Source organism: Paramormyrops kingsleyae, chromosome 16, assembly GCF_048594095.1.
Source record: "Paramormyrops kingsleyae isolate MSU_618 chromosome 16, PKINGS_0.4, whole genome shotgun sequence".
In the NCBI taxonomy this organism is placed as follows: domain Eukaryota; kingdom Metazoa; phylum Chordata; class Actinopteri; order Osteoglossiformes; family Mormyridae; genus Paramormyrops; species Paramormyrops kingsleyae.
In genome coordinates, this window is record NC_132812.1 from 7874133 (window position 1) to 7899640 (window position 25508).

Here is a 25508-nt window from a genome sequence, read left to right on the forward strand (position 1 = left end):
AACTCCATCCATACATCCTCCACCCGCTTACCCTGGTCAGGGCCATGGTGGGACAGAAGCCTCTTCCAGGCTGCACAGGGCACAAAGGTTAGGGTTCACCCAGTTTAGATAAACTACAAAACCTATAATCTATAACCTATTATTTAAACCTATAATCCGCAGCCAGTGAATGAGGAAATGGTAAACAATTGATGTCGATCTAAGCAGAGGCATTAGTGCAATGACACAATCTAATAGTAATTGTAAGCAGACCAGTCACATATGGGGAAGGTACAACAGATTAACATATAGTAAGTTAGTAACCAATAGTAACCATGCATGTATGGAACGTGGAACGACCAGCACATTAGCATCTCATTCACTTCAAGATTCAGTTTTATTACGTTTGTTTTATTTGTGTTCCTTCTACTAATATACCTTACCGACGTTTTCGGTTGAATGGGTAATTTGTAGATACTCCCAGAATTCAACTACATTTCCCTTCATGCAACGGTTTCTCTTTATTTCCGTGTTGCGATCTCTGTTGTCTCTTTGCGATACGTCTGTTTTCTTTCACAGTTTTAGATAGTGCTGTGTATACTTTTAATTAAAATATATGCATATATATTAATTATACACCCAATTCGTATGCCGGACCGTGTTTTTTTCCGTAGATGCAGTCAGAGAAGATGGAGGCGAGTTTCAAGCCAGTGACACATGCCATTTTCGACATGGACGGACTGCTATTAGGTTCGTAAATGCTTAAAGAAAGCACTTCGCTATCTTAGTACAGCTCCTTTATTAGAAGGAATCATTATGGGGTGTTTAAAAATGCTCTTAAAGTCCACTTTTGGAACAAGGAGAACATCAATAATGGCTATGGGCAGTTAGTATAATTTTGCACTTTGACCTACGCTTCGCTTGATGGGGCATGGCTTGCTGTCTTTGCACTCCTACAACGCCGCCAAGGGAAAAGTTTACATTGTTTAACAAATTATTGGCGGATGATGATGATGATGGTAACGATTTTCGTCAGCAAGATAAGATTTTGCTAAATATGGGATTCAAGTGACATTAATGTATTATTAATAATAATCAGTGGGTTCATTATTGTTGTTGTTTTGATTGCAGATACAGAGAGGCTGTATACAGTTTCTTTCCAACAGATATGTGATCGGTTTGGTAAGAAGTACACTTGGGACGTAAAATCATTAGTAATGGGCAAAAAAGCACTAGATGCAGCATGCATAATCCGGGACAGCCTTGCACTTCCAATGACACCTGAAGATCTACTAGAGGAAAGTAGGAAGATACAGCAGGAACTGTTCCCTACAGCTAAGCTGATGCCAGGTGACTGTCTAGTGAGCGTGTTGTTTTCCGTCTGTCATCTTACCTGATGGGCTGTGGGCTGGTTTATATCTCCTACACCTCAAAAACTGACACCCACTGCGTCTCTCCTGCTTTGTTCTACTGATCACATTTAGTGTCAGCATAAAAGATAGCTGTATGGGTGAGTGCCTCACAATTAGTTTAGTCAAATATGGGCACTAGCAAGACGTGTGTCAACCATTTCAGCGAATCAGCAGAATAAGGTAGCTGCTTTTGGTCATTGTTGATGTAAAACTTAGCACTGTGTGCTCCTTTGAGCTTGGGCATGCAGTGTGCATCGTGTCCCAATGAATTTCACTGCAATTCCACAGGACCTGCAGTTCCAAGTAGAGGTCGACCGATATGGGTTTTTCAATAGCCGATGCTGATATTTAGGAGTCAGGGTCAGCCGATGGCCGATACATGCTGCCGATTTTTTTTGGCCGATAATTGGAAGTTTTCCCCTCTATTTGCATGATAAAATATCACACTAATAATAATAAATGATACACAAAATTTTTCAACTTGGCATTTATTGAATATTGACTTGTGTAAATTTAAATATAAACTTAACAAAAACACAATACAACTTGTAAACAATAACTTAAACTTGGCTTGGTGAAATGCTGCCATACAGGATTAGATTTTTGTTCAGCCATCAGACAGCAATTACTAAAACAGAACAAAAAATGCAAGGTTAGCATTTTTATTATAGTGCCTTTATCTTCAATTTATTCTACATTTCCAGTATTCCATGCACATTAAAACAATTACACTCTAATACATTTTGAAAGAAAAAAAAACACTAGTAACTAAGTGCATCATGGTATGATGAGTAGTGTACAAGGCCCAAAACCTTTCACTAACATGTTTATGTTATTAGCAGACAGATAGCTTACAAGCCAAATTCACAATCAGAATCTAGCGATCGCAGAAAATAAAATAACTTTGTTGTATTACACAGCCTTGTATGCAAGGACAACGTAAGCCCCTGTGACGTTGTCGATGGATAAGCCCATATAAAGGATAGACATGTTTAATGAGGAAACTAACTGCGCAAAGTCGTGCACTTTTTATCTAGACGTCTGACAAATTGATTGAATCTCCGCTCTCAAATGCAAACAAGTTGCACAGAAAGACTATTGTCAGCATCAGCTCAAGTGAATAGTAACCACGCTTTCGAACAAACAGTTTTCTCCACCATGCATTGTTCTTAGCAGCTCTGTGTCTCCGAGAATGGTGCTGTCTGTGATCGGGGCAGAGTAACGCAACTCTAACACACGCTGCAGTGTTGGGGAGAGCTGTCTGCTCCGCTCCACACACACAGAGTGAAACTCTCTGACACAAGAAAAAAAAAACAGAACTGATAACATTGGGCTGATATGGTAATAATTAAAATTTTCTTTTAAAGCAACATTTCATAGCAAACCAGTTAAACAAATGAAAGATCAGAATTTAAGCCTTACCTTTTTCTCCCAGGACTCTTCAAAAACTTCTGGCTGGGGTCCTGCACAAGGCTGCATGGGTCACGTTTTCCCCAGCAACAATAACACTGGGCTACCCGCAGATGTGCCTGTCTGTAAATCGGCGTACTACGCAAGGATATTGGCCGATACATTAAAAAATGCCAAATATCGGCCCGATATATCGGCCGGCCAATATATCGGTCGACCTCTAATCCCAACAATAACCTCAAGCCATCCAGCAACATTTGCCACTAGCTAGTAACCTACAGTTTGATCATAATTACACTTAAGTTGCTCAGAAAGACCATTGTCAGCATCAGCTCAAGTGAATGGCTATTGATTTATCAGTGAGGTTAAATGTACTTGAAATTTAATATCCTATGTGGTTTATTTAGTAATTATAGTCATTAAAAATCTGTATTTGCTATTAAAATTAAATAGTGTTAAATAGTAATGACAGTGCTATAGAGGGACCACAGGTAATAGGTTTATTACATGCAGAGATGACATGCATTCAGAAGAATTTGACACATACTGATGTGTTTTTATTGGAAATTGTGAATTCTGGAAAAAATGTGCGCACTGCTCTTTTGTAACCCCTCACATCCCTGCCATCCTCCCATCCAGGCGTGGAGAAACTTGTCCATCACCTACACAATGAAGGCGTGCCGATGGCTGTCGCCACTAGCTCTGCGCGTCTAACGTTCGACATGAAGACCAGCCAGCACAAGGACTTCTTTGGCCTGTTTCAACATGTGGTGCTGGGCGACGACGAGGACGTGAAGAACGGCAAGCCATACCCCGACCCCTTCCTTGTCTGCGCGAGTAGATTTACCCCGGCACCTTTGCCAGAGAAGGTGAGGCAGTAAATCACCTTGCCCGTCTGAATCTGTGTGTTTCAGTAAATGATTATTCTTATTTCAGTGTTTTTTGGGACAGCATGGTGAGTCAGCGGATGGCACTGTCACTTCCTACCACCAGGGTTGGGTGTTCAAACCCTCTCTGATTGTGATGATCTCCTTCTACTCGCATCCAGACTGTACCCCTTTATGCACTATAGTTTATCGATTTATTGGTTATCGGTATTGTATTGTGATACCAAAAATTTATTTCATTAACAAATTGTGATACAGAGTTTCTCAGATACAAACGGAGAAAGTTGGTAGCACCAGTCCTGCCACTGCAAAAGTTAGTCTGGAACCCCATGTAAGGAATCCGCTGTTGCCCACTGCCTGCCTACAGTTTATAAACAGTCCGGCAGAGTGAAAAATGGCGGTATTTTCGTTTTAAACTGAATGAACAGAGTGAACCTGCAGATCTAACAGCCCCAGTATGTAAACGCTGATACAAAGAGGCAATATGTCTAACCTGGTGAAGCATCGATCTCTCACCCTAACGCTCACCCTGATTTATTTACGACGTTTAAAGATCGTCATGGTAATAGATGACACATAGTGATGTAATTTATGAGTTGTTATGTTTTGTGTTTCTGTTAAAAGTCATGTTTAGCCTACATGCAAGCTCATTCATTTCTCTTTCCCCAGTGATGAAAAAGTAGGCTAAGCTAAATGATGAACAGAACAAACAAATGTAATACTAACGTTAGTGTATTATTGATCATGCTTTGCAACAGCTTAGGCTAAATTAATATCAGAATCTGAGCATTGAATGGAATTGTGCTGATCTATGCCAATTTCATTGTTAATGTTAAAAATGATTATAGGCTGTTGCTGTTGGTTTAATTTCTAATATGCCGGGTTATTTCAAAGCAGTGTAATATTTCAGTGGGAATGTTTTATAGTATTGATTTAGTATCCATTTGTATTGATATGGTGGTACCAAAACTGCCATTGGTGTTGAAGTCAATTTTGCTATTGAGCTTCTACTATGCATAAAGGAATAGGATCCTAGTCTCCCTTGTGACACTGTACTTTGATAAGCAGTTGCAAGTAGGATGGATGATTTTTCTTTGTCAACTCAAATATTACTAAGTTTTTTACTCTCTCTGTTGTAATTGTATTGATTAATCAATAGCTAGAGTTAAGCTTTTTGTCAGTTTTGTATTATGCAATCACTGTACAGGTCAGGTCAGGTCACTGTATCCACACTGGAATGAGTCTAGAAAATAACTTGCTCAGTTTTAATGACTGGATTGATGGTGTGAATCTGCTCTTTTTCTGGCCAAAGTAAAGCTGCTTCAGTGATTTCCAAGCTTTCGCTGTTCCTGGGGTAGGGTCCAGGTTCACCAGGCTCAGACTTAATTTACCCCCTGATTAACATTTTCTTTAAACAGAAAATCCAAAATCACTGCAATATGCATCATGTGTGTTGCTCAGACATGTCTGAGTTGACGCTCTTGTTATGCAGAGCAGCCTTTCTGGGTCCACAGTTCTGTGCTCGCGCATCTCACACTCCAGCTTTGATGTCTTTCTGACTCGGTAACTCGTGAGGCAGCCTCCAGAGGACTTGCCGAAATGTGGCGTGGAATAATAAACGATGGCCGGTTCCCTTGACGTGACGTGCGTTTCCGAAAGAGGGTGGCAGCTCGCGGGTGGCACCATGCGCCGCCGTATGCCGTAATGCATTCAGAATGAGCGCAATCTTCATTAATCGCGGCGAGGACACCTGAAGGGAGAGAGACCCTTCTTCCATCATGGAATCGAGCGCCCTCTCCTCTCTCAATTTCACTCCCTCACAGCATTTGCCTTCCATTAATTGTTCACAAGTAATAATCTGACCCTAATTAATGACGATCTGCTGTTTCATTTCTTCCCCATACCCTGTAAGAATTATTGGGGCTGCCTCTAAAAAAAACAGGTAAAAATGATATCCCCTTTGAAATTGTTGTGTTTTCGTGTTATTGAAGTGATTTGATTTTTTGGGTGTGATTGATAGTATTGATACTGGACAGTGATGTTTGAGTCCTAACGTGTGGAAAGACCACCATCCATTCACCAAGGCAGATGATGGCTTTTTGCAAACATTGCTCCTGCCTAGTTATGCTGTTCCCTGTTGTGTTTATATTGATATAGGTAAGTTAATTGTTTATACATGTAATTGTTTTTGTTTATGATAGTCTATTTGTCCATCCATTATCCAATTGTGTTCAGAATCACCAGGAGCCTGTCCCAGGCAGCATAGGGTGGGATACACATGTACACACAATCAAAAACTATGGGCAGCTTGGAGATTTCAGTCACCCTAACTGCATGTCTTGAGCAATTGTACCGCTATGTTTTATATTTTTATATAAAGCCTGGCTGCAGAGTTATGGGGTTACACGTGGTATAATTTTAACACTCTGTGACTTTCCCAAATGAAGTAGATATCAGGAGACATCTTAACTCTGATTGGAGCGATCAGCTAGAACTCAAATCTTATCATTACCATTCATTTTACCCAGCTTTATGGAGTGCTTTGTCGTATGTGTTAAAAGTCAAGTTACTAGTTTTCAGGAAAGACCACTATAAATCATAGCATGCAATTTTGCAGAGATGAAATCCCTAGTAAACATTTGCAGATTTATTAGCAGAATGTGTGAGGAGTGTGGAATAGGGATTATATTAACAAACATACTGCCTTCTTAAAATGTTATACTTACATCCAGAACTGACCTGTGGTCATCTGAAAACCCCCCACTCAGTGTGTTTTCTACTTTGTATTGGCTAGAATTTGCTAGAATATTCACCCTATAAACCATCAACATTTTTTTCATTTTTAATATCACTACTTACCATGTCTGTTTCTGGCTGTCTTTTGCGTATCTGTATGTTTAGCTTCTTTAATCTTTATGCTATTAGATCTCCTGCATGAACAGAGAAACCACCCCCCGCCCACCCCCGTCCTTTTCAAGTTTGATATTTCTCAGTCTCTTTTGAACGCTTACTGAATACATAGTACTATGAAAATGTAAAATGGGGGTATCTTCCTGGTCCTGTCAATTGTTGAGGTATGATGGTATTATGGTATAGCCCGGTATTTAGAAATCCCAAAGGTATTGTTTTTAATACCATCGAGTATACAGATGCTCTGCCTCTTTCGGTTAACCTGATGTGCAAATGCCACATTGAGGGGATATATTATAGTGCACAGCATTAGTGGTGACTGGAGCTTCACTAAAAAAAACTAAATCAAAGAATAATGCACGTGCGTAAATTAATGCCACAAAATCAAGATACGCTGTGAACACACCGTAAACTGTCGGAGCACGTGCAGGATATGTGAAACCTAGTTCGCATGCAGCCACACATCAGCCAGTGACAGGTGTCAATAGACGAAGGGTGATCTTTTTAACTCCTCAGCAAGGAGCTGCCTCCTCGTTTTCCTAGTGCACAACTCTACACTGATAAGCCTGTTTAAGGCTGTGGCTGATTCTGGAATTTATAGTATGCTATATGATTTTTTTTTTTCCAATTTAAAATATATACCATATACCAGGGTGAAATGTCTGGAAGGTATGACGGTATGAAAAAATAGATATCACCCAAGCCTAGTTTATACATAGACCTAATGGTATGTGAATGTTGGTGGTGTTGGGGTGGGGGCCGAGTTGATTTGTATAAAAAATAACATTACTTTATAGAGTTGTTAAACGTAAACTTGGAGGAACATGGAATCAGCAATAAACTACATCTATTTCGGCAACATTTTATAAAACAGATACTGTGTCTAAAAATATTTAAGCTTCACGACTTCAGGACAGAGAAGCCACTCTCTTTACGTTACGGCCTTTTGGTTGAGGGTGCTATGCTGCCTCCCACTAGGCAGTTGGGAAATCATAATTACAACATGAGGCATGTTCAAGCGATTAAGATGGAGCAAAATGCAGTTGATAAGAAAGCTCATTTTTTTTGCTTTGCTTTCACTCCTCCAATGCCAAACGGCATTCGTAGCTTCAAACTTTTTGTAATCCCTTGCTCAAACAGCAGGTAGCTTCATATTAAATATTAAGACAAAAACTAAATGATTTTATTCTCATGGTACACCATTTAATAACAATCTCCTCAAAATTCAAAACAATTCGGAGTTTTGCAATGATACACTATGTAAAATTTACTACTAATTTGCCTTTCACAGTGGAGCTGTCCATTGCCTCCGCTATGATTGTTGTAATGACACGCCTCCAACTCAGGAATTCGGGGCTTAAATAAAATCCCGAGTTTCCCACTGATAAATATGACCTGCTAGTGGCGTTCATGTGCTCTCATCTTGTATTTACGATCTTTCTGACATGACTTGAAGGCAGGCTTAGATTGGCAGCTGTTATTATCACTAATGGCACATTAGTGCAAACAAAAAGGGCTGCATGCACACCTTACACATTTACCACACTCCTTGCATGAAGGCAGCGGCACATATATAGGCTGATGTAGCAAATATGTTTTATTTTTTAATTTGCTACTATACTAATTATTACGCAAAATCTGTTTATTTTGAATTTGCTGTTGTTAACTGTTTTTATTTGGCAATACAATAAGAGAAAACTTACAGAATAGAAAAACAAACAAATTTTTTATACTCACCCCTCCCACCCAAAAACAAACCCTCTGGTGAACATTTTCTCATTATACAAAAATATGTAGCATGTAGAAACATAGAGAAAACTCATAATAAAAGTTGAAAAAATAAATAAATACATTCATACAGCAAGAATCAGTGGAGGTCAATTAGTTCCTTAACTTTGTCATAAGCAAGTCTCCACCTAGCAATGGTTCTAAGGGTATCTCCATGCATATAAGCTGTTGAAAGCTCCATGGAAATGATGTCCAGCAGACTAAGAGCCCATAAGTGTCTGTACATTGAGTGAGGAGGGTACCGACTAACGACAAACCAATCATTTCTTAGCTGCTGTAAAAGCAGCAAGGAGAAGGCTCTCTTGAAAAGGAGTAAATGTCCAGTTTGAAAAGTCATTAAAAAAAACAGATTGGGAGTTAATAGTACATCCCTCCCTATTAGAAAAGATATGTCAGTAGCTAGCTGGTGCCAGAAAGAAAGGAGGGCTGGGCAATCCCAAAAAAAATGCAAAAAAGACCCTAATATCCCAAGAGTTCAGAAATTACAATTTGGAGATGAGGAAATATTCATGTAAAATCGTTTCAGTGGAGTCAAATAAATTCTATGAACAAGCTTCCAATGTATCATTTGGTGGTTAGGATTCCTAGAAGACACAGAAACTGTCTCCCAAGTGCGATGAGACAGAATATCCTCTGCCTCGCATGCCACACCGCTACGACACAATTTGTTAATTTGCCGTCAGGACACCGCGTCACCTGTTACATGTACTATATAGGGACAAATATTCAACTGAAGCTATCAGGAAAATAAGATGCTTTATTTTTTATAAATAGGCTGTTGTATAATTAGTATATAATTAGTAATTGTATAATTACTCCTGTGCTACTGATATAGTGCAAATCCATATCATAGCACACAATCACACCGGTAATGACTATGACACCGGTGTGCTGCCTCCCCTTATACTCAACCCTGGAAGGGTGAGGCAATAATGTTACCCACTCTGCTACCCTACTATAAAACTAAATTACAAAACAAAGGCAGGCAAAATTATGTATATGTTTTACACATAGACTTCCAGACCTGTTCAAACCACCCACTAACTTAAGTAAAAGGTATGTGCTTGTATACATTCTGTTACATATCAAGTAATATTAATATTTATAGTGATGAAGCTATGATGATTTGCTAACATTGTTTAAGTTACTCTGTCCTCTTTCATAAAACCATGATGCAAAATAAATTGTGATTTAAAGCAATGTGTTTTAAATATGTGTATGATGTATTACTATTACCCACCAAATTAAATTAATGCTAAATTCTATGCGTTATTGTAATAAAAATGCATGGAACAAAATCCGAGTTAAGCTATTACCTCAGGCTGAAAGCATCAGGTATCTCGCCGAGTAGAGGCCTGTACCCAAAGTGTCTCTGTCTTTCACCAGGACTCTTACCTTTGTGATTTATTTCATATCCAAATGGGTGGATATCTGTCACACATATTTTTACTTGTAATTCAATATTGCTTAATTGGCATTAAGCAAGATTTCACCTTTTACAAGAGATGTTTCTGGGGGTGTAATAATCTGTAACATATGTGAATGTCGAATGCATATGTGTGGGTGATAGAGTACTTTCCACATACTCGCAAAGATACTTGGTTTTATTAAACTTCGTTGGTGATGGCAGTCCTGAGCACCAATACATTCAGACCCCAGCTTTCCATATGATTAACTGGACCAAGCTTAACTGCTCTATCACCACCCACAGACTCTTACAGCAGTCAGAGGTGGCTTTCAATATACAGCGCCCTCCACAATTATTGGCACTCCTTCTAAACATTTGTAAAAAGGGTTAGTAAGAATCCACCTTTTGGTGAAGTAGTTTCATATCACACTGAAAAAATGAGAAAAATCCAACCTTTCCTTAAAATAAATTTATTGAAAGAAAAATAAATCCTTCATAAAGAAATTATTATTTTCAACAAAAACACGTGCCACGATTATTGGCAGCCCTGCTTTTAATACTTTGTACAACCTCCCTTTGCCAGTATAACAGCACTTCTCCTTTTCATTTTATAAGGTTGGAGAATACAGAGCAGAGCATCTGAGGCCATTCCTCTTTACAGAATTTCTCCACATCATCCAGGGTCCTAAGCCCTCTCTTGTACACTCTGCTCTTCAGCTCAGCCCACAGGTTTTCAGTGGGGTTCAGGTCAGGGGACTGAGATGGCCACGGCAGAAGCTTGGCAGAGGCAGCCAAATTTTGAATTAAAATGTCCTGGTATTTCATGGAGTCCATAGTGCCATGTAGCCTAACGAGGTTTCCAAGGCCTTTGGAGGAAAAACAGCCCCACAACATCACAGAACCTCCACCATATTTTGCATTTGGGATAAGGTTCATTTCATTATAGCCATCCTTCTTTTTCCGCCAAACCCACCTTATGTTTCATCAGACCATTGAATTTGGTTCCAGTCAAAGTTGTAGTAGTGGTTTGCAAACTTCAGGTCCTTACATTTGTGGTTAACTGATAAAAAAAAAAGCTTTTTCAGGCATACCTTCCAAATAATCTGTTGGCATGAAGGGGGCGTCTGATAGTTTTTTCAGAGACGTGGTAACCTCAAGATTTTACTTGGTCTTGTAATTCACCAACAGTCATCCTTGGGGATTTTTTTGCCTCTCTTATGATCCTCCTCACTGGACGTGGGTGAAAAATAAACCTGGGTCCTCTTCCAGGCAGGTTTGTAACAATTCTAGTTGTCCACTTTTTTACTGTTTCCCCAACAGTAGAAATGGGCATTTTAAGGCAAGTAGCTATTTTTTAATACCCATTCCCTGACTTATGAAGGTCAACACACTTCTCCCTTATTTGGTTTGTATGTTCTCTTATCTTTCCCATGTTGATGGATGACTAAGGGAATTCGGGCTCTGTGTCACTTCATGTTCGTGTCCCTGTTAATCAGGAAGTCATTGATTACAGTTTGAAGGTTCCTATTCACTCCACTCAACTCAAAGATATAAAATTTACAGGGGAAATGTACTTCAGTAACATTGTGTTCATTATAATTTCCAGGAGTGCCAATAATCGTCGCACATGTGTTTTTGATAAAGATAATTATTTCTTGATGAAGGATTTTTTTCTTGGAATAAATTTATCTTAATGAAAGGTTGGATTTTTCTCAATTTTTCAGTGTGACATGAAGCTGCTTCACAAAAAGGTGGATTTTTTCTAACCCTTTTTACAGATCATTACAAGGGGTGCCAATTGTGCTAATTGTGGAGGGTGCTGCATATCAAATATAATAAAAAATTATGCATCAAAGGAAGTTAGAATTCTTGTCTTGCCTTCTGTTCATTGAGAAATACATTAAGTATGGACGGCAGTGAGTATCGATTGATTTCTCTTTTTGTTGGAAGGAACGTGCTTTAAGTATGGGAAATGTAGATCTGAACTTTAGGCTTTCCTAAATATCATCAAAGTGTACTTTATATGGACTATATATATATATATATATATATATATATATATATATATATATATATATATATATATATATATATACATACACTTACACACACACACACATGCTACAGGCCAGAAGTTTGGGCCCACCCTCTGATTTAAAAAATAAATAAAATAGACACTGCTTTTTCAAACTCTTATTACAAGAAAATTTTAGGAATACTTAAAACAAATGTAACTGACTAGTTTTGAAGTGTAATGTGGCAATTTACAATTTGCATTGTAAGGGCAATTTAATGAATGCAAGTACCCAAGTATGAGTTTCATCAAAATAACCACCCCTTGCCTTTATCACAGCAGCACAGATTCAGAATCCTTTACAACAATTTTTAGAAATAACTTGTGTCCAAACCCTCCCAGCACCTTTTCAAGCGTGCAAACAATTCTGTCTCATTTATAGTCGCTCACTTTGAACTTGTTGGTCCAACTCGTCTCACTGATGGACTTTCATCCGTCCATAAGACCTGCTGCCCGTCCTGAATACTCCAGTGTTTATGTTATTTAGCCTATTTTCTCTTTTTCTTATTAACACCATGAAGGAAAGGTTTTCTGGCAGCAACTCGACCTTGCCGTCCAGCTGCTCTCAGTCTTTGCTTGACTGTAATAAGAGAAACAGGTTTCCCTCTGTTCACATTAATCACAACCCTCAGCCCTCTGCAGTCACCTTCTGATTTCTTTTGCACATCACAAGTAAGTGCTTTTGATGTCACGTTCCTTACTCCAGACCGCTTCTGGTCACTGTTGCTTCCTGTTGAACGTTTTCTCTGTAAACAGTAGGTCACTCCATGGTTAGAGATGTTTAACTTTCTGGCTGTTTGGTGATGAGAGAACCCTCCTTTACTCAAAATTTTTATTTGAGCCCTCTGTTCAATTCTGAGCTGTGACTTTTTAACCATTACAAGCAAAAAATAACAAATAAGATATTGCATTAAGCCTCTCACAAACTGATCTGGGACAAGGCAGACAAGTGGTTGTCATATAGTTTATTAAGACACAAAGAGAGGCCAACAGCGAATCAAATTCTGACATTAGTAAATAGAATTCCAACACAAAGTGAATGTCACTGCACTAAAGACAGGCCTGATGTCATCTTCAAAACCAATAGTTTCAGCCTTTGTGGCTAAATAATGTGTTATTACAAGTTATAAAATAGTGAAAACCAGTCATTTACATTTGTTTAAAATATTTCTAATATTTTCTTGTAATAAAAGTTTGACAAAGCAGTGTATCATTTATTTTCAGAAAAATCCGAGGGTTCAGCCATTTCCTCTGAAGACTCACATCCCCATAGATCCTTGGTTCTTGGCTCTGGCTCAGTTTCAGTTTGCAGCTTTTTCCCGTGTTTGCATGGGTTCCTCCCTACAGCACGAAGACCTGCTTTGGTCAAATGTGTCTCTAAATTGCCAGAGTTGTGTGTGAGTGAGTCTGTGTGTTGTGATAGGCCTGCATCTCTTCCAGCGTTTCTCCCTCCTCATGCCCTGTATTTCCTGGCAAAGACTCCAGACTCACACTCACTCTGCACTGGATAAGCAATTTAGAAAATAGATGACTGGATGAATGTACAGAAAGGAAGAAAGTTTCAGTTTTTAAAATTGGGTAAACCGTATACAGTACTGCACAAAAGTCTTAGGCAAAGAATATCAGGTTTAAATGATCTTCATGGTGCTGTAAAACTGTTATATTATTTTGGTTGAACTGTGTTTTCCATTTTGAAACCTCTCCTAAAATCACCCCAGTAATTGCCACTACCATCTGATGCATTCATGTATTTTTTTGACCCGATTAGCCAAACGTGGTGTTCTAGTAATCAATACCTCATTGAGTGTTTAACTAATAAAATGAATGAGCTGGTGGTGACATTTAACAAATCCATGTAATGGCCGGGGTGCCCCTGAGGAGAGCTTTGGGAACTGAAGCGGTGTACTTCTTCCACAAGACAACTGTAACTTTTTGGATAGAGAAATGTCCTTGTGTTATTTTGATATGTTCTAATGTTGTTGAGTTTTTTTCTGAGCAAAGACACACTTACTACCCAGATAAATAGCTTTAAACATTTTCTTTTACTGCCTGAAACTTTTGCAAAGTTCTGTACATCTGGATCAAAATAGTATTGGTGTGAAAACAAACACTAGAGGAAAATAATTCAGTATAAGCCAGAACAGGTAAAAAAAACTTTTTAGTTCTGTGTGAGATCTAACACATTCCATTACACTGGTCTCTTTTTTTCATCCAGACTTCCAGTTGGTTCTTTAAGCCATTTTTAGGTCTGGTAAGGGGGTGACGAAGACAGTTCCAAGTATACCTGAACTAAACTATCAAGAGCAAACCACACAGTCAAGAACATCAAAAACTAATACAGGTGTGTTGGGAGCTGGGAGGGAGAAGAAACTGGGGTCTTTGAGGATCCGGTTCAGAAACTCTGGTAAAAGCCTTGCAGATCTTCATCAGACAGAGAGCTCTCTCCCTGAGCAGTTTCAGCCAAACCCTTGACATGAAGCACGTGGCATCACTCCTCACCTTATGAGCCCTGGTAGCCTATAGAAGTACATTGTCAGACAGTGGTTTCTGACTGACAATGCATGAGAAACCTCAACGTTACAGATGATAAATGTTTTTTGTGCAAATGATTTTTTGCTCAGAGATCTTTGCTTAAAATTGCAGATAAAGGGTACGTTTCTCTTTCAACCAGTTTAGGCTTCAGTGAGCATTAAAAATATATATATATATATATTCAGCATATAATCTATCACTGTCATTGGCCCGGACGGATCTCTCCTTTGCATCTTACTCATAAACCCTATGTTCCGTTGCAGCATCAGTGCTCACGCTCCCTTTGTCTAGTCTGCTCTGTTGATACGGGGCTATGTCAGCGAAATCAGTTTGCTGTCTACGCAGTGTTGAAATTCCTTAATTGATCTGTCAGGAGTAGTGTGTGCAGTTGTGCATTTGTGGGTAACAACGCCTGTCTTAGGAAGGTCTAATGAATGAACAGTGTCACAGTGTTTCCAGTGTTCATCTAGATAGATGTCCTCTGTGCAGGAATTAGCGTGTATGTTTGGGCCGGTGTGGGAGTGACGTGCACAACCCTCTGTCAGGGCAGATCCTGCATTGATGAGCATCCCCAAGACCCCCCCTATCCTGACATGGCTCAGACTGCACCCATTGGGGGCAGTATTAGTTCTGGCAATCAAAGATTGGTGTCTGGATGTCACTGAGCTACTCGTTAGACCGCATTTCAAAAAAGCCTTGCTCGATAACGAGCTGGGGATCGAGGTGTGTACCTTCGTTCAACTTTTACCAGGGTAACCAGTTTTTGTTTAAATTAAAGTAAAATAGAATCAGCCATTTCTAAGATCTGCTTTGTGTCATGGCTGTCGAATGCCATAGATTGTTAACTCAACTGTTTTTATTTTAATTCCTTTTGTCACTCAAAAAGTGCAGTGTTTAAAAGCTTATCTCTTTCATCAAAAGTTGCATTTGTGTGTGTGTGTTTTGACTGGGGGGGGTTCTCTGCTTCTCCCTGGAAATTGTATCAGGTGTCCAAATTTAGTATTCTGTGTGTTTTTCTTTCCCTTCATGCACTAATATTTGTAGCCCCAAACCAGAAGTGCATCTACACACGCATTTCCATGCCTTTCTCCTCCACCAAAAGTGCCCAGACCCTGATGCCACACTCATCCCAGACCTGCAGCCCTGCTCATAACTCCCCATCCTACCTGTCATCTACCTGTTTTGCGATTGTTAACAGGCTTTCCTGTTCACATTTTGTGGATAACAATTTAAACCAGGGATATCAAACTCAGTCACTGAAAGGGTCACATTAACCGCCACCAATAAATTTCCAGGCCAACCAATGTATTTTATTTAGCCAATAATACTATGACCCAAACTTTAGTTATTTTGTTAGATTTCTTTAGTATATGTAAATAACATTTACAAATGTGAATTCCACAGTAAACATTATTCCTGAAAATTCTCTTTTTAAATAAAACTAACCAATGATATAGAAAAGCCTCTCTAAAGATACAGAATTATAACACATGCGAACACGGGGCTGATTAATTATTATTAATCGGGGGAGGGGAGTATTGGGGGCGGACAGGAAGAGGCAAGGTATAGTGTGGGTTCGCACAGGATGATCGCCATTTCCCCGGCAGGGCTGTAACAGGACACATTTTTGCCATGTGCCATTCAGTTTCATCATTTTCAGTTCAGAATGCATAGTGAAACAAATAAATACATTTCTTAACACAAGCAGAACCTGAATTCACACAGAAAGCATTATACTAATTGTGGCTATGAGTTACAGTCATTCAGTCATGGTCAGTTTGGGAACATTTTGATTTCCTGAAAAATCAGACCAGCACTACAGAAAAAGTAGATAAGACCAAGACTGTTTGTCAGCGGTATTATATATACTTGCTGGTAAAGAACATGTTGTTTACTTCGTGTTATTATGCAGTGTTATTTTGGAATTGTTTGTTTGCATGTTTATTTTTACAATGTGCAAATAAGCATCCCTTAGGTTTTGTTATTCAGACACGTTAACATCAGACACATTGCATCTGGTTAACAATTGTTCCTAATTGTATTTGTGTTTGCATTTTTAGTAATAAGCCTACATAATTTCAGAGTTTTTTCGGCTATACCAAAATTGCACCAAACCGTGAAACCAAAACTGAGGTTTGTACCGAACCATGAATTCTGTGTACTGCCACACCCCCATTTCCAGACTATTTCTAACAGAATATCAAAAACCATTTTGCGGGCCCTGAAGAATTGTATTGTGGGCTGTAGGTGATCCACGGGCCTTGAGATTGACAAACGTGGTTTAAACGTAGCTACATTTGTTATGTGGTTTTTAGGTAGTTACAGAACCACAGAGAGGCGAAATTTAAGGTTTGAGGGGACATGTATGTGTAGTATGGGTGTGCAATTTGCAGTTATGTAGGGAACAATTCAATTAATCAGAAATGTTTAATTGCAACCATGAATCAATTGTTTTCACAACCTAAGTTCATTTTAACTTCACTGGAAAAAAAGTCACATATGACTTAATTACACAGTAATGGAATAGAAAGGGAGTAGAATCTCAGAACATTATTTTTTATTGTTGTTATTTAACAAGAAGAACAAGTCTGTGTAATTACTGCAAACTACTGAACTGCATGGGGAGAAATGAAATAAAATAAAGGATGTATTATGTGATTGGCTGCTTTCATCTAGACTAACTGGGTGGGGTGGGGGGTAGGGTTAGGGGGTTGCTCGTGCAGATTGATGTTACATCATTTTTTATTCTGTGGAAAACCGATCTGCAGGCCAGATTTAATAACGAATTACAATCATGTCACTGGCCAGCACTGAGACCTCTTATAAATGGTGAACGAACTGACGGATTCCCTTGTCCTTCACTATGGAAATTAGCTGATCAAAGCAATCCGTACTTGTGTTTTTAACTCTGACTCTGCTAACTTTGAATATCAGTAAATATTGGTTGTAAATGTTGGCCAAGATTGACACAGCAGATATCTTAATTTTGAATAAATATCCGCCAATATTGATATGTTAATATTATGTCTTGCATCTCTAAGGCTTATGTAACTTTTTTACTTAGCTAGCTAGCTACCTCAGAATCTTGATCATTGCCACCAAAAAGCATTGTAGTGCAAAGATAAAAATCTTAACCAGACAGAGTGTTCTGCGCTACAAAACAGGGGTGTAGTGCGAAGATCATAATTGTAGATTCGTAGTAGAGACATCATCATGTAGTATTTCCTTTCAAGTGGTGTAAAACTTCCCCTGGAGTTTTACATTTCGCAAATGTTTGTGCCGCCTAAAATTTTTGTACTGTGAACGCGTGAGTGCGTACCCACAGAAGCACGCATATCATTAAGTAGGATTTTTCCCCCCAAAAATCAGTCATGACCTATTCTGACAAACTTGAATGCCAACTTAATAACATTTTATCATAATACATCTTTACACCACAAATATTTTTAATTCATAATACTGTGAGGCTGAGGGGCTGGTAGATGAAGACTAATTATGTGGCTATTAGGGTGCTGAAGTTAAGATTTCTTCTGAAGATATTTCATCCTATGTGTTTTTTTTGAAAAGGACCCTGTTTACATAAAAAAAATGTAAATTATTGTGTGTTCCATTATAGCAAATTGCAAGTTCTTTTGCTCAAGGGGAATGGGGTGCCTGGAATGCACATGCTAGTCGACATGTTGACTTTGCTGCCTTGCGATAATGCTTTAACCTTGATGGTGAAACTTGCCATTGCTTATTAGCGAAATAGCATTACATTGTGTTTTATTCTTTGGAAAACAAAACATTGTACTCCTGGCCAGATTTACTAATGACTTATAAACGTGTCGCGGATCGTATAATTGAAATATGTGTCCCATTTTGATCACGATCAATTCTGCCAGTAACTAACAGTTAGCAAAAAAAAAAGTTTATCCTCCATTGATTTGGGGTGCTGGTGTAGTTTCGTATGACATTATGGTTATTTATTCTGTCCTGTTGCATGGTGGGAAAGAAACACACAAAAGTGGCCAGGAGCCACAAAAGTTCCCAGTGGAGACAGCCCAGGCATTTGGAACCAGGAACTAGGTTCCTAAACTTGGGTGGAAAAGCGCCTTACGACAGTGAGGAGCAGGCTTACAGGCTAGATTTTACGAGAGTTTTGTTTTCCTCCCCAAGTGTTATACTGATATTTCAAACTTTCTTCTTTAGTTAGATCTATAGTCTTCTTTCAGTTAAATGGAAGTTGTAGCATATAAGTGTATATTGTATCAATTATTGCTGCTGAGCAACCTGTTGTTGTTTCCACTTCTTTCTGTTCCCTGTAAAAGATACATGTATGAGCTGTCTGTTGTCAGCATGTGCATTAAGCTTTACGAATACAGATTGTTGCTTGTTGCGGTTTTATTAATGATATCATCAGCGATTAGCTTATATCAACTCAACTTTTATGACATTATTTTCGGCTTCAAGTAATCTGAGGTTGTGCATCCCCTAGAACCTGCTTTTACACATAAAAACTCCAGATATCCATTTACAATCATGAGCATTTTTCTCCACCTGGGACCGGCCTTTGAATGATGCCAGCAAATCGTCTTTGCAGCTCGAGTCTGTTTGAACACAAGGTTTGTGTGGTTTCTCTGGCAAGCTCTCCACAGTGGCTGGATCAAGTGGTGTACTCTCCACAGCAGCTGGTACACTGCGGTTTTCCACTGTGCCTCTCCTGTGATATCTACCTTCCTTAAAGTGACGTTGAGGCATCAGTCACATTCTTTTTGGACAAATATGCAGCCACATACAGTAAGTATTTACTTAGAACGGCAGGTTTAAGTGGACTGTTTTTTAATAGGCTGAATTTTGTATAGTTGAAACCAATTTCATCAGGCTTTTTAATGAATGAGTATTAAACTGTCGAACATAGTACAGTCATGTTAGTCTGTATGTGGTTTCTTTACGTTCAGGTGGTTTTATTTGAATCTTTCCCTGTACACCTTATATGCTTAGAGAATGATGATTTGATGTTCAAAGTGGGTATCAGTAGCTCAGCTAATATGAGTGTGATGCATTTGTTTTCCATCACAATACAACTATGATAATTATAGGCCATTTGCTTGGCTTCTTGGGTAATTAACAGTTTTAATTGCTCCTAGTTCAAGGGAATTTGTTAAGCCTTTCCATTATGTGCATTACCTTCCGTAGTCATTGTCTATTCTCAGCCAAAGGCTTAGTGACATCACCAAAGTCAATTAGGTCTTTCAGAGAGGGCAAGTCAAGTACATGTCTTTGTTCTGGGAATACATAGAAAGGTTTCTGAAACGGATTGATAAATGCTTCACAAATGACAATTACGCCCATGAACTGAGCCAGAAAGAACCGGAAATCAGCTTTCTCTTTTTTTCCTCCCCTCAAGAAATATACGGAATGCTGGGCATATTGTAAGAAAATTGGAGCAGAGGCTTTTCTTTAGCTCTTTAGCAGCACTTGTTCGAAATATCTCTTATCCTCAAAGAACTGTTTGAACTTCCAGGCAAGATGTGATTTCCATAATAGAGGTCCAGGAACACAGTGATAAAGAATTCAGGATGTAGAACATGCTGAAGGATTAATGGGAGGCAGAGAGACCTTCTGAACATTCTCCTTTTTCCCCAAAGTGGACTTACATGGAGAGGCTTTGATTGAGGCTTGTTCTGATGGTTCAGCTAGAGGAACGGGAAGTTGCTTTGTCCACCTTGGAGTCCTGCCTGTGGCATGGGGTACCTGTCTTTGTTCAGCCATGTTTCTGAAGCAAGGACAGGCTGAACGTTTTTGGCTGAGGAAATGGTCGCTAAATATGTTAACTCAGTGTGCCCCATGGGGCCATGAGCTAATACTGACTGTCAATCCTTTGTCCACAGTGCTTGGTGTTTGAGGACGCACCCAATGGTGTCCTGGCAGGGTTGGCGGCTGGAATGCAGGTGGTGATGGTCCCTGATGCCAACCTGGACCAGAGGCTGACGCGGGATGCCACGCTAACGCTAACCACGCTGGAGGAATTTAGGCCGGAACTCTTCGGCCTTCCAGCCTGCAGCTGAGCCGCCATCAATACACAGAGATTCAACTATCCATGCAATTCATGCTAAATTAAACCTGTAAAACTAGTCACATTCTTCTTGATGACATTGATTTGTTTTGATTTGTTTTATCCACTATTCAGGGAAGTGTCAGTCGAGGTATGTTTTATTACTCTAAATAGTGAGCTCTTTTTTCCTTGTCCGTTTTATGAAGTTATAATGTGGTGTGATGAGCCATGCCAGAACTAGTTGTTAATCATTCAGACTTGGAGCGGTAAGGTTTGTTCACTAGTCTGGAGTTCTTAAGCAGAGATTTAACGGGAAGTTCACACCCCCGGCACGTCCTGGGTTAATGTTCTCGAATGGTACTAGAAAGACGACCCACGCACCTCTGTGTTCTGTATCCAGGGGACAGTTTGCAAGGGGCCTCTACCTACACCAAAAATTGAATTTCACACCACGTTCTTACTACTGCTTTGTCCATTCATCTCAGAATTAGGGTAATCTGACACTTTCTACTCTATTTGATTTCATCATTCATTCTTTGAGTTGTTGCTGGAAGGTTTTGAAGTACATGTAGAAGTAAGAATGTCTACATGTTCAGCAGAATAGACAGGACAAATTGAGGTAAGACTGTGGCTGTCATTCACTTCTCCATTGTTTTCAACTGGAGGCAATAGGAAATTCAGGTAGACAGGTTGGTATGTGGTCTAATAGATTTCTTGGGACAAAAGAAACAACATAAAACATGACAGCCACAGGTGACTATATTCAGGTGCACCAATGGAGATCAGAAAAGAAAATATAACCTCTGAATCAGGATTATACTTGACAATAATGAATGGCATTGTTGGCTAGCTCAACTGAAGCGACCACCCACCTTGTAATGCTCACTCCCTCAAACTCCCGACGACCGTGTTTTGTGCCGTGACTCCATAATTCCGACAGTGAGTTACGGACCAGCAGTAATCTCAAAAATCCAGTTCTGACTTCACTGCTCTTTTAGTGAATGTGGAATATGAGTCCCTTAGCATTCCTTCCCCTGCCGTATCTTTTAGTGGTGTGTAAATTTTTTTTTCCTTTTCATCTTCGAGGAGAGGAGGAATGCAGGAAGCAGATGATATAAAGGGCAGGACAGGAACATTTCATAATGCTTTAAAGACCACCTGGCCTCACGAGTAAGTGTGACTGCCGCGCTGAGCGGCTGTTCCAGATAATCCTGAATGGGGATTAGCATCTCAGAATCCCCAGAAGAAGCTCTCGTCACTGGAGGCAGTGTTTAGCTTTGGCCTTTCTGGATAGTATCACTCCATCAATCTGACCATCGTGTTTTGGTAAATTCTCTATTGCAGTAAAAAGTGTTATTTTTCAGTATGATTTTGGATCTTTATTAATGGTAAAAAACAAACATGGTGTGCTTATAAAACAAATAAAATCCAAGTTATTTCATATTAAACTTTTGTTGATTTTCCTTGTCTGTTTTTTTATGGAAATTATCTAGATATTTAATATTTATTATTAAATATTTATTATAAATATATAATTAATCTGCCATATTCTTGCTCTCCAAGGTAGGCTATACTATAACCTTGTACCTTATGGTTGCTTTGGAAAGACTCCAGGATCCCCTATGACCTGCCCCATTATAAACTGAATGGATGGATGGAAGCGATATCACTTCTCTCAAGTATTATTTTTTTTTTAATTATAACCCTCCACACAGCCTGCATTGCACATATGTGGAACTGAGATTAAAATTTTGGGCAGCAATTAAAAAGAAAATGAACCTGGAAGTAAAATAGTGTATCATGATGACAAGCAATAAATGACTCTAACCAACTGCCAACTATTTTTAAAAATGCTGTTATTGATCCTCAGTGTAATCAGCGTTACCGTATGCCACTGTCTGGGAGTCCCACATCAGCCTGATTGCTTCAACGAGTTTTCACCCCCAAATTGCCGACTGGTGCAGTTTCACTGAAGCCGCTCATTTTAGAATCATTCTTCTTCTGTCACCATAGTCAGATGACATACTTCACCTGAGAGCTGTGGTTTGAGGCTCAGGGAAAGTGCCGGATGAAGGCAGCTTCTAGAATGTTACTGTCAGAGGACATCTGCGGTTGATTTTTAAAAGCTTGCTGCTGTGTCTCCCATAAGCTGACGGAGAAATGACGTTGAGGACCTCTGCAGCGGTAAATGATACACAGAGAGGCCTTGTAAAATCAGTCATCTTGTGTTCCGTCAAATCTACCTTTATACCTGAGTTTTATTTTTCTTTTATTTTTACCGACACATTATTTCTCCCCAGCCACATTTATAGAATAGTTATAATCCAAGCGATAGTGATTTCTCCTTTTTATGAACTGAGTCAATCTTAAATTTTCTAGAGAAGTTATTTCAAGCCTCTTTGTAGTGAGTACTAAAACTGAACAGTTTCCCCATTCATGTTTTATTCAGGAATTTAAATTAAAAATGAAATACATTTAGTTCATTCTTTTTCCTTAGAAATTCAGATTTAAATGACAAAATATCGATATCATAGTGTTCAAGATGAGGTGAAACTGATTAAAAAAAAGGTCCAATTATCATCTGAAAGAGAAAAATGAGAAAAAGTCAATATTTCGTGTTGAAACAGTTAATATTTGCTAATATTGTGACTGAAGGTCATGGCTATAACATGTTATTAAAGAGATTGTTTCTATAGTAACTGTAACAGAAAACCCCAGTAAATCTTCTTTTAAACAGCTTTGAAGGAAACTGCATACAGGTTTATTAAAACTCATTTTTCACTTGCTTTTTTTAAGGGCCGAGTCTTTTTAATGAAATACCGAGAGAGTGATGCACTGCGATGCTGCTGGTCAGCAAGCGGAACGTTTTAAGGGAGGCATACTGAGTAGTGTGGAGCGAAGCCATTAACGAAGACGGAGCTCTCAGGCTAACCCTTAGCAGCGGGCTGGGGACCGTCTCATCCTTCAGTGTCACACTCCCCTAATCCGTCCCGCTCATCGGCCCATTTTTTATTCCATTCTTCATGTATCTTCAGCAGATCAAATGCTGGAAGCAGACGGGTCACACCGAGGTTAAAATGACTCATGGCTTTAAAGTTCCATTATCATTTGCTAAGAATGAAGAATGTTTATTTTCCCATCCTATCTCCAAGCAAGCTGTGGCGTGGATATCTTGGCTCAATACTTCATTGGTGTCATCAGTTCCCAGTCTTTAATGGAAATACCTGTTAAAAATATTACATTTATTCATATCTGTAGAAAAGATATGCGATTAGTCTGGTCAAATGCAAATTGTCCAATGGAGCATGGCAGAGTTTTTGATGGGGTGGAAATAAGTGGAAGAATAGAAAAACAAAGAACACCCCTGCCTCACAAAAATCCACTGAATCAATTAATTTATGCAGTTACAACAGTCAGAAATGCCAAACACTTACAATTGTGCCTCAACTGTGTGTTTGGACACTTGTCTCCCAGAGAACTATCCTCCCATGAGGCACATAACTAAAGTGCAGTAGCAGATATTGATTGATATTTGGCAGGAGTTAATGTTTAGAATGTTTGTGACTAACAAACAAAGGTCACTTCACTGTGCAGTAAGCGTGTTCAGTAATGTTAACCTGGTCAAGTTTTTTTTAAATTCTAGTGCTGAAACAAAGAGCCTGGGTTATAAATCTGCTGCAATCTCACTGGATTTGATCATCCTTTTCACAATATTAATTCAGCTGTAACAGCTGTTATGAGGTTAACACAATTCTATGGAGACAAAATTTCACTCATTTTGGCATTGATTTTCAATTCATAATGGATGATTGGAATTATTTAAATGATATCTGTTAAAAAGGCACACACTGTTTAATGACTAAACCATAGTAACCCTGGAAAGAAAAACATTTAATGTCGTCTTCCCGCAACTGCAATAATGATGTATTAAGTAAGGATCAAACTATGGTTGTTGTTTAACCCTGTAATTGCAGGGATTGACTTTGGTTTATGTTTTTGGAATACTCAAATGTGATAAAAGACCGTGAATACACAAAAAGAAGAGTGGGTTAATATTATTAGTCAAGAAAGAAGAGTAATTAACCTTAAAGAAAATTTCAGGTGGGTGGTGCAGCGGTTGGCACTGTTGCCTTACCCCTCTGGGACCAGGGTTTGAGTCTCTGCCATGGCTCCATGTGTGGGGGGTTTGCATCTTCTCTTTGTGTCATTGTAGGGTTTTCACTGGGTACTCCAGTTTCCCCCAACAGTCCCTCTATTATTGCCTCTATGTGTGAGTGAATGGTTGGGGTTTTTCCCTGCCTTGCACCCATAGCCTCTGGGATGGGCTCCAGACCCCCTGTGACCCTGAATAGGACAAGCAGTTACAGAAAATGGGTGGAAAATTTCAGGCCCTGTCATTTCCACCTCCTGAAGAAGTTGCTTGTCATTCCTGACTTTGGCAGCTTTGTGCTGGGTTGATATAAATGGGTAATAGGCAGTGAAGCTGGGTCATCTACCAGCCTTCCCTACCTACAAAATTCCTATATTGAGAGATTTTAATGTACAGTAATTTCCCAGTGGAATCAGGATGACTGTAGAAACTTCATTTATCAATTTTATTTAAAGTCATTAAGAAAATTCTTACATCTAACATCACACACTGATTAGCATTAGATTCCACTGCAATAAAATGCAGTGCAGAAGTTTTACCTCTGTGTCCATGTGTTTTTTTTATCTACTGAGCATTTTATGTTCATATGTGTACAGTCATAACTAAAATGAATAAATGCTAAAATCTCAAAATACTAAAATTGAGCAACAAAAAAAGTTTTTCTGGATCTTTTCTGAGGTGTGCAAAATTTTGATAAGATGAAAAGTCTTCATTTTTTTGTTACATCACTGGAATTGAGAGAAGTCAATTCAGCATTATGGCCAAAGTGAGTTAATGTAGCTGATGTGATTTTCAACATTCACCTTGAATACGTCAGTGACCAGGAGAAGCAGAAAGACAGAAAAAAAAAAACATTTCAGAAGAACAGTTAGGTAAGGGGACTGATAAGCGTGTTCTGCAAATCTTCTCAGGATGCACACA

General features: G+C 39.0%; 1 protein-coding gene across 1 annotated transcript; it reads left to right on the plus strand.

Annotated features, from left to right (window-relative positions):
• Positions 1–469: 469 nt before the first annotated feature.
• On the plus strand, positions 470–21885 carry pudp (pseudouridine 5'-phosphatase). Its single transcript, XM_023821642.2, has 4 exons — positions 470–729; positions 1111–1329; positions 3441–3670; positions 20274–21885. Exons 1-4 carry the CDS (start codon positions 654–656, stop codon positions 20448–20450), a joined length of 702 nt encoding a protein of 233 aa, XP_023677410.1. The 5' UTR covers positions 470–653; the 3' UTR covers positions 20451–21885.
• The last annotated feature ends 3623 nt before the right edge of the window (positions 21886–25508 follow it).

What these genes read in the sequence shown, in the direction of transcription:
- pudp (XM_023821642.2), top strand. Translation starts at nt 654, where the DNA reads ATGCAGTCAGAGAAGATGGAGGCGAGTTTCAAGCCAGTGACACATGCC. An exon ending in TACAGCTAAGCTGATGCCAG is followed by an intron (nt 1,330 to 3,440) that starts GTGACTGTCTAG and finishes CCTCCCATCCAG; the next exon opens with GCGTGGAGAAACTTGTCCAT. An exon ending in CGGCACCTTTGCCAGAGAAG is followed by an intron (nt 3,671 to 20,273) that starts GTGAGGCAGTAA and finishes CTTTGTCCACAG; the next exon opens with TGCTTGGTGTTTGAGGACGC.